Source organism: Dunckerocampus dactyliophorus, chromosome 9, assembly GCF_027744805.1.
Source record: "Dunckerocampus dactyliophorus isolate RoL2022-P2 chromosome 9, RoL_Ddac_1.1, whole genome shotgun sequence".
In the NCBI taxonomy this organism is placed as follows: domain Eukaryota; kingdom Metazoa; phylum Chordata; class Actinopteri; order Syngnathiformes; family Syngnathidae; genus Dunckerocampus; species Dunckerocampus dactyliophorus.
Window position 1 is genome coordinate 29,969,912 of NC_072827.1, and position 13,557 is coordinate 29,983,468.

General features: G+C 40.5%; 1 protein-coding gene across 1 annotated transcript; it reads left to right on the forward strand.

Moving 5' to 3' along the window:
* The first annotated feature begins 7,392 nt into the window (after positions 1-7,392).
* On the forward strand, positions 7,393-13,415 carry abhd13 (abhydrolase domain containing 13). The gene is made up of 2 exons (XM_054788062.1): positions 7,393-7,583; positions 10,810-13,415. Exon 2 carries the CDS (start codon positions 10,843-10,845, stop codon positions 11,899-11,901), a length of 1,059 nt encoding a protein of 352 aa, XP_054644037.1. The 5' UTR covers positions 7,393-7,583; positions 10,810-10,842; the 3' UTR covers positions 11,902-13,415.
* The last annotated feature ends 142 nt before the right edge of the window (positions 13,416-13,557 follow it).

Genomic DNA, 13,557 nt, shown 5'->3' on the forward strand with positions numbered 1-13,557 from the left:
CTGCTCTCTGCTAATTCCAGCCATTAGGAGTGACATTTAAACATATCTCCCCAGTGAACGGCCGCCTGTGTAGAGCACCTTTTCATTAAGCGCTTATGTGTGGGCCTCAAGGGGTGACAAGGGGACGTCTGTGTGTGTATGTGTGTGTGACAGCGACTAAGAGGCGAAGAGCGCAGAGATAAAGAGTGCAAGATGAGGAGAGAAGACAGTGATTTATTCCCATTCGCTGGTTGGAAGTGTAGCACGTAAATCAGCAGCATCCCTGAGCAATGGCTGTTACGCCGACTTACTACAGGGTCAGGCGACTCAAGCTGGAGCGCTACAGGATGTTCAGCCCCAAATTACAGCCTGGGCTTCCTCCTCAGCGATCATGTCCAGGTCATGTCACAGTTTCACACTGTGTTTTGAGCCTCAATAGCACAGGTATCATTTTTTTATTCTCAGAAAAGTTCTCAGTTCTTTCTCATAGACTTACTGCCATAACGTTTTTTTTTATTTTTTTATTTATTTACGACTTTCTCCTCCTGATTTAATTACTCATAAAAGTTTATGACGTTAATGTTACACAGTTATGACATTTTGCTGCAATTTACAACTGTATGATTGGGGCTTTTTTCACTTTTCATGCAACACGATGACTTAAATCTCATGAATGTAATTTTAATTTTTTAGTATCTATAATTAATATGACCTTTTTCTTTAAAAAAAAAATTAACTCTCGGAATGTTAGGACTTTACTTATGCAAGAAGTTGTAATATTTTGATATTTTGACTTTTTTTCGTTAATATGACTTAATTGTCATGAATGACAACTTTTTCCATCTACCATTAAAAGCTTTTATAATAATAGTTATAATAAAACAAGTGTTTTATTACAGTCAGAGGGTTTATAATATATAAAATATTCTAATGGGCTGAGTACTCATGCAAAGACTCCTGTGGCATTTACGTCTGCTAACATTGGCCTAATTAGTAATATTTCATATTGCATTTTATTCCTGGTGCTCGCCTCAAAGTGAGCATATCTAGCGCATTTCCTCGGCTGAAAATCTATCTCGCTTATACACAGATAATATCATCAGGGAATGCTCTTTTTTTTTATTTCTCCATGTCCCCTCGGGAACCTCGTAGGTTCCCAATAAATGGTGATGCCATCTCCAGATTAGTTAAACAGTGAAATAGCGGCACTTTCATAGCCAATTTTAAGCTGAAAGCCTGGATATAACCTGGTCGCGACCAGTCACGGTTTTCATCATAGAGAAAAAGCCCAATACCAATATTGAGCGATATTGCATTTTTAAGCCAATTTTGAGCCAATAATATCGGTGGGCCGATATTATCGGACATCCCTAATCGTAATGTTAAGACTATGATTGTGAAATGACATAATTTTTATCCTAATATTTTGACTATTCACGTAATAGTACTGTTTTTTCTTGCTAAATCCCAACTTCAGGCTCATTATATTTATATATTTAAACGTATGACGCATTCTGTTATTAATAATATCACTTTGGTGCGGGTCGCTGGTATTTTTGTCAAGAGACCAAAGGCTCTGAGCTTTACAGAGCACCAAAACATTTGTGCTGATTCGGGTGTACTTTCTATTAGATGCAGAGCATCATGCTCACGTTTTGATCCGGGTGAAATTCCTCCCGTTAGCTCTCAAACAATATTGTTGCACGTTCAAGGACGGGCGACTGAAGCCTCATAATTACATTATGCCCTTGGGCTTGCACCTTTTTGGTTTCAAACAGTGCAGGGCGCTGACTTTGCTTTTTATGATGGTGCCCCCGTTTTGAATAAAGGCCTTCACTGTGAGATGTGAGCAGTTTTGCAAGTGTGCATTACAGGTAACATTTGCACCTTGAGCTAAATACAGTGGATCGCAATCAAGGATGCTGGTTTTATAAACAAGGTTTCACAGAGGATGTAATGGAAATAATCTGTTCCAGGGTCAAACTTTCAACTTTATTGACTGTACTGGAATCGTACAAGTGTAAACTCAAGCCTCTTTCACAGAGAGGCAGCAAAATTGCAGCTTGTGACTCGTAACAGAAGATCCAACATTTTTGCCCTTTATGCAGAATGATTACAGTCGTCACTTGCCACATCGCGGTTCAAATTTGCCAGCTTCACTCTACCATGGTTTTCCAAAAATATATTAACAAATCTTGCTGTTTCATGGTTGAATATGGCCTTTTATTAGCCAAAAGATATGCATATTTAAGCAAAATGTACGTATTTTTGCCTAAATTACACATTTTCAAGCATAAAATGACTAAACAAACTAAAATACAAATATAAGATATTCAGAAGACGCATTCAAAGACGTGATGCTATGTAGTATTCCCTAGGTTCCCAAAGTGGGGTACGAGTACCCCCAAAGGTATGTGAATAAAAATGGAAAACAATTAGCGCCCAACACTCACAATTACGAGCGCACCTGAACGCCTCATAGCACAGAGCGCACAGTTCTAGCAGAAAGAAGGAAGGAGGCACGAGACACTAGCAAGGTCTTCATTGCTCTGTGTGAGTTCTATGAATACTGTACGGTAAGTTTGATGATTACGTTGTGCATTAAGAGCGTTCCATCTTAAAGGTTTCATTCATGTTGGCGTTCCAAATCCCCACACTGAAAACCTTCAGTCTGAGCGTGAGTGGCGATTTCCCAGAAAATGAGGGTATTTTTGTACTTTGGATGCTGCTTTATCATGTTTGTTCAACTTCCCCTTTCAACTTGGTATCAAATTAATATGCAGATTTAAATCATAGCGATTGCACGTGGACAAAAGTGAAGCTCAAGTTCAACCCCTTCAAAGGGAAGATCCCAACATCCGGCTGAAATAAAAGATGTGTAGGACGAATACTTAGACACTTTTTTCATCTCCAAGGGAAATTCACATCTTATCTACTTATCAGTGCTCATGTAAAACGATACAAATCTCTGAACCATTCAATTCTCTTTTGATTTTTAAAAAAATGTTAAAAATCTGAACAAATTCCCCAGAAACTTATTTTTACTCTTATCATCAGTGGCAAACTTCTTTTTACACTTGTATGACTGTTTCCAAAGATACAGTGTCTCTTTAAAAATTGCCTGTGCAGTTAATAAAGGCTTTTAATAAAGGTTGACTCTGGAACAGTTTAATTCTACCTGCATTGTTGCCATCCATCCATCCATCCATCTTCTATGCCGCTTATCCTCACTCGGGTCGCGGGATGCTGGAGCCTATCCCAGCTGGCTTTGGGCAAGAGGGAGGGTACACCCTGGACTGGTCGCAACATAGACAAACAACCATTCACTCCCACATTCATACCTACGGACAATTTAGAGTCGCCAATTAATATAACATGTTTTTTTTTTTTGAATGTGGGAGGAAACCGGAGTACACAGAGATGCCCAACGGAGATTCAAACCCAGATCTTCCCGACCTCCTGAAGGTGTGGCCAACATGCTCGGCCACCGTGCGGCTACTGGATTGATCTCGATGGGGAGAACTGTTCTGAATTAGAGTGAAACCTCATTCATTTGTTCCAAAAGTTCAGGTGAAAACCTAAATGTACAAAAATCGAGGCGATTTTTCCACATAGGAAATGATGTAAACCCAGTTAATTCATTCCAGACACCTGTTTTATGTGCACAAAAGGATGCAAAATAATTATAAATGACGAGTAGATGGAACTTACTGTTGACTTATTGTTGACTTCCCGTACATCCTACCGAGAGCAAATTCAATAGTGTTTCTCACCTTCTTTATCAAACTGATGCCACTCGCAGTTTTCTTTGGCCCCATGGTGGGTTATTTAGCAGTTGCGCTCAAAAAATGTGAGTCAGAAACACCTCGGTTGCTTAGTTTGGGCACTTGATATTGCGGAACGATACAGTACTAGTTTGTTACAAAGGCCGAGGTACAGTTTTCACAAAAATGTTCAACAAAAGGCAAATAATGCAAAACCTGGAGCGTACGAAAATCGAGGTTTGACTGTACAAACAAATGGTTGACTTTCTCAGAGCAGATTGTGTTCAACTTTAGAGGTTTCACTCTATTTGCTTTTATGTTCAGTGGTTAACTTCTTTTTTATTGTACAGTACGTCAGCCCAAACCTATAGAATGATAGTAGTCCTTTAGGTACGACAGAAGGCTTATTTGCAAGGGAAATGAGGCTGATTGTGGTTGTTAATAAACGTCTGCTCTTTCACCACAGGAGGCCCGCTAATTACCTTGCCTGAGACGTATGGCAATTTCCAGCCAAGTCATTCCTGGTGGTGCGCGGTGCATAGGGCACCCTTTGACTGAAGGTAGGGACTGCCTCTTTTACTACAGCTGACTGAGCCATCACTGGATGTGCAATCTCATTAAACCTTGACTGACACTAAAACAGAACCACGGGAGCTCGGAGGTAGTGATTTAATTATGAATCAGCATGATTGAACTGCAGTGACAGGCCACATTCGTCTGCATTTGCATTGCTTCTTATTTGGCTTTAAAGTCAAAAGAATGATTATCATGTCAATGTTGAAGCTGTGACTCAAAGCGCCGTCTCCAAGGTGATAACACATTTACATTGTAACCATGGACACCGAATCTATCACATTTGTGCATGGCATTTAGTTACTTGCAAATCAGATAATGTCTGACGAGCGTGTCTTTCACAAACGCAGCAAAAAAAAAAAAGCAATAAAAGCAACTCCGACATACTAGCAGATAAGGTTGTAAAAATGCTGACGAAGGACAAAGTGAATGATCAGTGTGTATCAATAGCTGCCATCTTAAGTGTACGGAAAGATGCTCGCTGTGGCTCGGGCCTCTAATTTCGTCAATGGGTGCCTCCAGAGTGCTACTCCAACCCCTCCTAGCAGGGGCGCTGAGTGGACGGCGTGAGGTGAATGATAAGCGTGTCTCTCGGCTTGATATTCCCAGCCAGGTCATCAAATCACTGCTCGTCCTACAGCAGCTTTTATTGAGCCATACATTTGGAGTAAGTGAGTGGTCAAGCTACAGTGTGGGCCTGTAAAAGTCTATATACTGTATACTGTATACTTTATACTGTATACTGCGTATCAATACTGTGTTGTTTTGGTCGTTCATGTAAGGAACCTTTTTCTTGTCAGGGGTCGTTCTTGTGAAGTCCTCCAACTGGGCGTGTAAGGGAACATTATTACGGATTTCGGAATCAGATTTTTTGGCACAGAGCAGTTTGTCGGTTTGTTCCGTACTGAGATGACAGGAAGTGGAACCCTTCGTGCTATAGTCACGCTTCAACTCTGTAAACAAATACTGTGCAGCCCAGCCTTTGGCCGATAGTGCCAAGGCCCATTTGCCCAAAAAAATTCACCCCAAAAACGGGTCTTGAAAAAGAGGGCTGTCTTAGATTCAGGGTTGTCTTATATTCAGGTCAATACTGTATATTGGTAATCACATTTTACGGAACTGTAGCTAGCTAGTTTGCTGCAAAATCGAAAGTGTCTGGATCGGTTCGCAGCTGGGTGTGAAGCGTCTGGGATGAGAATCAGCACCTCCAAGTCCGAGTCCATCGTCCACGGTCGGGGATGAGATCCTGCCCCAAGTGGAGGAGTTCAAGTACCTCAGGGTCTTGTTCACGAGTGAGGGAAGGATGGAATGCAAGATCGACAGCCGGATTGGTGCGGCGTCTGCAGAGATGCGGACTTTGCATCTGTATATGGTTTTAAAAAAACGGTTGAAATTATCGATTATCGTCGATAATTTTTAGCACAATTATCGATCACAAAATTTGTTATTGTGACAGGCCTAATGCTAGCATGTCTTTTGTGTCCCTGCAGTAACCCCGTAGCCTGCACATTAGCAATCTGGTGTAAACAAAGACTAATAGGAGTATAAAGGTGACTATAGGGGTGTTATTTAATGTCTACAGAGCTCTAATAATGGTAAAAAAAATGTAAACGTATTTAGAAATATGGAAATATTCCATTTGTTAATATTGAATCTTACTTTGCAGGAATCCATTTATTGCCAATTACCGCAATAAACGATCAGGGACGACTGTACAATGAAAACATAAATGCTGTACAACTCAGAATTAAAACAAAATTTGGGGGGGGGGAAACACATCTAAAGTTGCATAAAATTCTGCAAAAAATGTTACAACTTTACCTAAAAAAAGTCCTGTACTGTTAATGAAAGGTTTTATAAGAGAGAGCTTGACCATAGAACAGACTATTTCTATTTCCCTTATTTTTAAGAAAAAAAATTGTTTCATGCTAAATACATGTTTTCAAAAAAATATTTTATACTTTTAAAACTGTATTTAAAGTCAATACCAATTAATTTTTAGCCCTCTATGCGGTTTAGGTAAATAAACGCCCGGCTATAGCTGCCAAATTTATGATAAGTATGTGTGACCTTGATTTCAGATATTTAATCTGGCTTTTATTTCAGTTTTTGCAGCGCACACAAGCCAAAAACGCTAACCTCGGCTACAAGCTAATGCTACCTCTTGCAATGCTTAATGACCCCTTGTGCATTGACTTTGTCCTACTGTGACATCACGCAGATAATGATGATAATGTGACTTCCCCTCACTGCTATAGCTGCACTACCAGTATTAGCATTCTCACTTCAGCCATTCTGAATACACCTTACTTGATAATAATTACCATCCATGTTAATTTCGTCAGATCGGGACTCTGTTTATGTTGACTTACAACCCGGAATCAAATCAGTGAAACCGCAAGGACAGAGCTGAACAACCAACAGCTGTGCTTCCCCTGCACATTATATGACTATCTCACCGCCCCACAAGGTCACATGGAGTTTGAAGCAAGATGCACCCACGCAGGGGGAAAGAGAGGGCGCAAATCCCTAATGTTTATTTTAACATACATCCAACAATCATTTTTGCGTGATGGTCAAAGACGTTGACAGTGGCATGTCATGTTATTAGCAATAGGCTAGTATATTAGATGCTAGACCTTAGCCTTAAGCGGATGCGGGAAACAGGAAATGGGAAGAACTTACTGTGCAGGTTTTCAAAATGTTGTAGTCTGTGATAACTGTCAACTGTGGTTATACTAACACAGGATCACCCAAAACGTACTGTATTTCAGGAAAACGCTTTTCTGTATTAATATATAACGTTGCTTTATGCACTCTTGCCTGCTCAGAATTCAACGCTAATAGGAGAGCGACCCCATGTGGCTCAGAGGTGAATTGTCTCTTTCTTGACATTTAGTACCGTATTAAACGTCCAACTACGTACTTTATACCTCATTTTAAGATAGTCATAATTACTATCGTCACTTTGGTGGTTCTAATTTTGTGAAAACGCGACAAGGACACCTTTACCAAAGTGTATTGACTAGGAACCAACTTCAGATAGGAACAACATTTGCCTGTTTGCGTTCAACCCGGAAGCCAACACCAGGAACCCATCTGAGCCAGCTAACCCTACCGGTTTGCTTTGGGCTGTCAAATTACAATCGCTCAAGTTAATTTAGATGAAATTAAGATCACAGAGCTGAATGACAACGACGGTGCTGCTTTCATAGCACCGTTTTGGCATCATTTCCCGCAGCTGATGCAAGTAAAGATGACAGGAGGGTGAGTAAATGCTCCGCCGCCTGTTTAACCTCCGGCTAGTTAACGCTATGTTAGCTTGCCGTTAGCATTTAGCATGCTAATGGACGCAGGGCCCGCGTTTTGCGTTATTTAGTGGTAAATTAACTCGAATGTACGACTTCTTTGTTTTCTAAACTCAAATTCAAGGTGCTGTACTAAAGCCTTCTTCTTCTGGTTAACATTAAAAAGAACAAATTCAGTGACACGTCGACGTGTAGTGATAGCACTAGCATACGCGTTCAGTACAACCAAGCTAATGTTTTGGGTAGTATTTGTGATTATGTAAGGGTGCTCTGCAGCCCTTAAACACCTCCTCGAGGATTGTACTACTAATTGTTCTCGTAACTAGCAAAGCCGAACATTGCTCCTGCCTGATCCAGGTGAGCTGGTTCCACATACTTGTGTTGAATCTGTCCTCTTGTCCACACCCAGGAAGCTCAGTTAGTTCACATGATTAATAACAGATTAGCGAGTACAATTTAGGGGTAATCAAGGTTAACAAACAGGTAATATCTCATTTTAATTGTCTACCACATGTACATAATTGAATGCATTTACTGTACACATATACTTTTATTATTCCCAACAGGGGGAATTAATGTGTCCCGCAGCACATAGAAATAACAAACAATACACACAATATGTGTGTATTATTTTAAATAAGTTTCAGATGTCCGACAATAGTGTTTTGGGTGGACTTCTAGTAAGCCTTACTGGAAACGCACTGTTTTATGTGTCTGTAGCTTTAACGCCAATGCTAATGAGCTGTGTTTGTCCACACCTGTCTGTGACATAAGGCGTGCCCTTCCTCATTTTACATTAGGGTGATTCTCCTGAAACCAAATTAACAGGGGAACAGTGTCAAATGCTTTCTTCGTGTCTGTTGTGTATCAAATCTGATCTGATGTGAATTTCAGCCCGTTTGCTCACCGGCATTTTTGTGACGTGCAAAAGTGTGTCACAAATACGATTAATAAATAATACAAAATGGAGGAGCTTATGTTTCAGCTGCTGTGATTTCCTCATTTCTTATTTTTTGCACGTTTGTCACACTTAGTTGTGTCAGATCATCAAACACATTTAAATATTAGGCAACGACAACACAACTCAACAGAAAATACAGTTTTTAAATGAAACTTTTTATTAAGGGAGAAAAGAAAATCCAACCCAAATCATAACTATGTAAAAGAGTGATTGCGCCCTCAACCTAATAACAGGTTGGGCCCCCCTTAGCAGCAACAACTGCAATCAAGTGTTTATGATAACTTGCAATGAGTCTCTGTGGAGGAATTTTGGCCCACTCATCTTTGCAGAATCAGCCACATTGGAGGCTTTTCCAGCATGAAGCGCCTTTTTAAGGTCATACCACAGCATCTCAATATGATTCAGGTCAGGACTTTGACTAGGCCACTCCAAAGTCTTCATTTTGTTTTTCTTCAGCCATTCAAAGGTGGACTTGCTGGTGTGTTTTGGATCATTGTCCTGCTGCAGAACCCAAGTTGGCTTCAGCTTGAGGTCACCAACAGATGGCCGGACATTCTCCGTCAGGATTTTTTGGTAGACAGCAGAATTCATGGTTCCATTTATCACAGCAAGTCTTCCAGGTCCTGAAGCAGCAAAATAACCCCAGACCATCACACTACCACCACCATATTTTACTTTTGGTATGATGTTCTTTTTCTGAAATGTGATGTTGCTTTTAGGCCAGATGTAATGGGACACACACCTTCCACAAAGTTCAACTGTTGTCTCGTCAGACCACAGAGTATTTTCCCAAAGGTCTTGGATCATCAAGATGTTTTCTGGCAAAATTGAGACGAGCCTTAATGTTCTTTTTGTTCAGCTGTGGTTTTGGTCTTAAAACTCTGCCATGCAGGCCGTTTTTGCCCAGTGTCTGTCTTATGGTGGAGTTATGAACACTGACCTTAACTGAGGCAAGTGAGGCCTGCAGTTCTTCGGATGTTGTTGTGGGGTCTTTTGTGACCTCTTGGATGAGTCGTCGCTGAACTCTTGGGGTCGTTTTGGTTGGCCGGCCACTCCATGTTTTCACCATTTGTGGATAATGGAGCACACTCTGTTTTGCTGGAGTCCCTAAGCTTTAGAAATGTCTTTATGACCTTTTCCAGACTGATAGATCTCAATTAATCTCAGTTAAGTTATGTTTTAACAGGGAGGCAATAACTTTTTCACACAGGGCCATGTAGGTTTGGATTTTTTTCACCTTTAATAATATTAAGTTTAATTTAAAAACTGCATTTTGTGTTCAGTTGTGTTGTCATTGACTAATATTTAAATTTGTTTGATGATCTGAAACATTTAAGCGTGACAAACATGCAAAAAACATAAGAAATCATGAAGACTTTTTGAAGCTCTTTGTTTCGATTAAACACAAACAGTGGTCAGAAAAGAGGCAAAAATGTCCAAAGTCAAGGCTGATGTGTGTGAATGTCGATAATAGGTCGCCATTGTCTATATAATAGGTCTGCTTTTGTGGATGAAATTAGGAAATATTCATATGTGAGAAGCTGAAATCAGAGGATATTTACATTTTTTAATTAAAAAATAATCAAATACCAAAATAGTTGTCGATGAATTGGATAATCATCGATTTAATTGTTGCTCTGCATCCAACAATGTAGCATTGACGAGCGGGACATGAGTGCACAAACACGGAGTGAGCTATGGTGCGAACAGGAGTTACATTTTAACATCTTTCTAAGCTAACCTATACACTGAATGAAAAACAATGTGATCAAACTTAAACTTCCCACGCGTGCAGCTGGCTCACAGATAGTTGGCAGCCTTTACTTTAAGATGTGTAGCGAAGCCTGCTTTTTATTTATTTATTTTTGCTCAGTTGTCTTCCCTGAAGAGGTGGGCTCATCTAGCAGGTGGCTAATCTCATCCAGGCTTGGGACAGAGGTGCTATCATGCCCAAGTGGAAAGACTTTTTTTCTGACTTCGGAAGTGACTGTTTGAGCACCTCTTCTCTGAAAAGTGGAGCAAACAGGCGAGGGAGGTGGTAGATTTTTATCACGCTTGGTGCTCATCAACAGCATCCCACCAGACACACATTACTGGTATAAAATTATTTTTGCATGATAAGGGTTAAGTTAACCCCCTAATGTTTGTGAAAGTGAACTTGTTATTCTTGTTTTGTGCCATAGTTTTGCTGATGTGTTCTGCATGGTGTTCTATGTATTTTCAGATTGTGGGTTTTTTGACTAAGCTCAGTGTTAGCATGGAGAAGCCGTGGAGGCTGTGGGGTGCAGTGGAGCGCTGTACCCTAACTTTTGTCTCCTGGTCCTGGGGCGCCTGCCGTGTCTCCCTGCTGGCTCTCATCTTAACTTTCCACCTTTACGGAGGTTTTATCCTGCTGGCGCTCATCATTGCTTCCATGGCGGGCATCCTCTACAAATTCCAAGATGTGCTCCTCTACTTCCCCGACCAGCCATCATCGTCTCGCCTTTACGTTCCCATGCCGACAGGAATTCCTCATGAGAATGTGTACATTCGCACTAAAGACGGTGTGAAGCTCAACTTGATTCTCCTTCGCTACACAGGAGGGGACCCTCCTCATGGAGTCACCCCTTCCAGTCAAAGCAGCAGCCCCACCTCCTCAGCTCCACCCACCATTCTTTACTTCCATGGCAATGCGGGCAATATTGGTCACCGGGTGCCCAATGCTTTGTTGATGCTTGTCAACCTGAAAGCCAACGTGGTGCTTGTGGACTACCGTGGCTACGGTAAGAGTGATGGCGAGCCCAGCGAGGAAGGCCTCTACCTGGACGCCGAGGCTACCCTAGACTACGTGATGACCCGGCCAGATTTGGACAAGACCAAAGTGATACTCTTTGGCCGCTCACTAGGGGGCGCTGTGGTTATCCGCCTAGCGTCTGCCAACCCTCACCGCGTGGCTGCCATTATCGTAGAGAACACCTTCCTCAGCATCCCGCACATGGCGGCGACGCTCTTCTCCTTCCTTCCCATGCGCCTGCTGCCCGTGTGGTGCTACAGGAACCAGTTCCTGTCCTATCGACAGGTGGCGCTGTGCCGCATGCCCTCCCTGTTTGTTTCGGGCCTGTCGGACCAGCTCATCCCGCCGGTCATGATGAAGCAACTGTACGAGCTGTCGCCCTCGCGGACTAAACGCCTGGCCATCTTTCCAGAGGGCACGCACAACGACACGTGGCAGTGCCAGGGCTACTTCGCTGCGCTTGAACAGTTCATTAAAGACCTGCTCAAGAGCCACGCTCACGAGGAGAGCGTCCAGACCTCTGCCAGTGTCACCATCATCTGAGTGAAAACCTTTTCTTAATTTATTTGACTCTTTTGTTAATAAGAACATAACATGATCAGGGAGTGGGCATTGCTCTCTCTTTTTTTAAGGCAGCCATGAATGCATGCGTTTGTAATCATGAGGTCAGAGCATACACGCTGCTCCAGAAAGATTACAGCAACGTGTTACAGCTCCTGACATCACTTTGTGTTGCCCACATAAGGACTCATGCGGATTAGTGCTGCGTCTACATGGCAGCTCATTAGTACTACAGTGAAAGGGGCACTCTGACAATCCCCCCCAAGACTTCCCAGTCTGACCTTATATTGTAACACACTACATCCTGCACATTCATGTAAATACACCTGTTTTATTTGATAATGGGCATCGGTTTCATGGTGCCTATTAATCTCAGTCCAATGCCAAATGTAATCATAAAACCAACGGAGTACAAGGGCCACACAAAAAAACAGGACCTTTTCTTTTTTAGGGAAAAAAAACCGAATAATTTTTCAACTTTTTACTTGACAAAAATAAGCAGTACTAATAATTTCAGTAATATTAGAACTATATAACTTTTTCTAGGAAAGAATTCCCTTTTTCTAGTAACCTTGTTACATCTGACATTGTCTTTTTTTTTCTCCTCAAAAAAACGGAACTTTTTTCATGTAATATTAAGACTTTTTTCTTGATAAAATTGGAGTTTATTCTTGGAATATTGCAACTTTTTTCTCCAAAAAAAATGCACATTTTCCTTAAAAAATTATGCGTTTTTGTCATGTGACATTGCTCCTTTTTAAAAAAAAAAAAAAAAAATGACTTTATAGAAAATTGTTTTTGTTTTGAAGCACTTATGAAATGATGACTTTTCTAGATTAAAAATGTAATTTACTTGCTGTAACATGACAACTTTTTTTCTGGACAGAAATATTATCCTCATAATAAAAAAAAAGATCCCTGATTTGTTTTGTTTTTTTTCTAGAGACTTAATTCTTTTTTTGTTTTTTAGGAAAAGTCCTTTTTGTCCTTGTATCATTATGCCCTTTTTGCTTGAAGAAAAAGACTCTCAAACATTAGTGTTGTGTTTTTTTCTGAGAAAAAATACTTTGGCCTCGTGAAAGTAACTTTCTTATAGAAAAAAAGACTTTGCTGTAACGTTACTTTATCTTGAAAAAAAGACATCTCATCACATGAAGGATTTTCACTTGACATATGGCTGTAGTTTTCTAATATGACGTTTTCCTGAAGAAAGGAAGACTAGATTCTCTTTGTTCCACTTTTTTGTTGAAAACTTCTTCTCAAATTTTTTTCTTGTAATATGCCTACGTAAAAATATTACAACTTTTTTGACAAAAATATGATTAATACTCATAACATTGCCTCCCCCCCTCTGAAAAACTTTGAAAATGTTAAAATATTACTTTTTCCCCCCTTTTTTATTTTCCTAATATTACATTTTTTTCTTGGGAAAAAAACTCCCAACTTTCAACTTTTTTTTTCTTTTGACGCATAGCATTATACTTTTTTTTTTTTTTTTTAAATAAAAAAAAAATTCCATAACATTGCAATTGTTTTTCATAAATTTGACTTCAGTGTGCCCCTGTACTCCTTCATAAGGGCTTTCCTTTTAGGAATGAGGAAAAAATAGTCAGGCATAATGATCCGTTTGAATAGCAA

Bases quoted from the DNA above. Each gene is read 5' to 3' on its own strand.
- abhd13 (XM_054788062.1), top strand. From the start codon at position 10,843: ATGGAGAAGCCGTGGAGGCTGTGGGGTGCAGTGGAGCGCTGTACCCTA.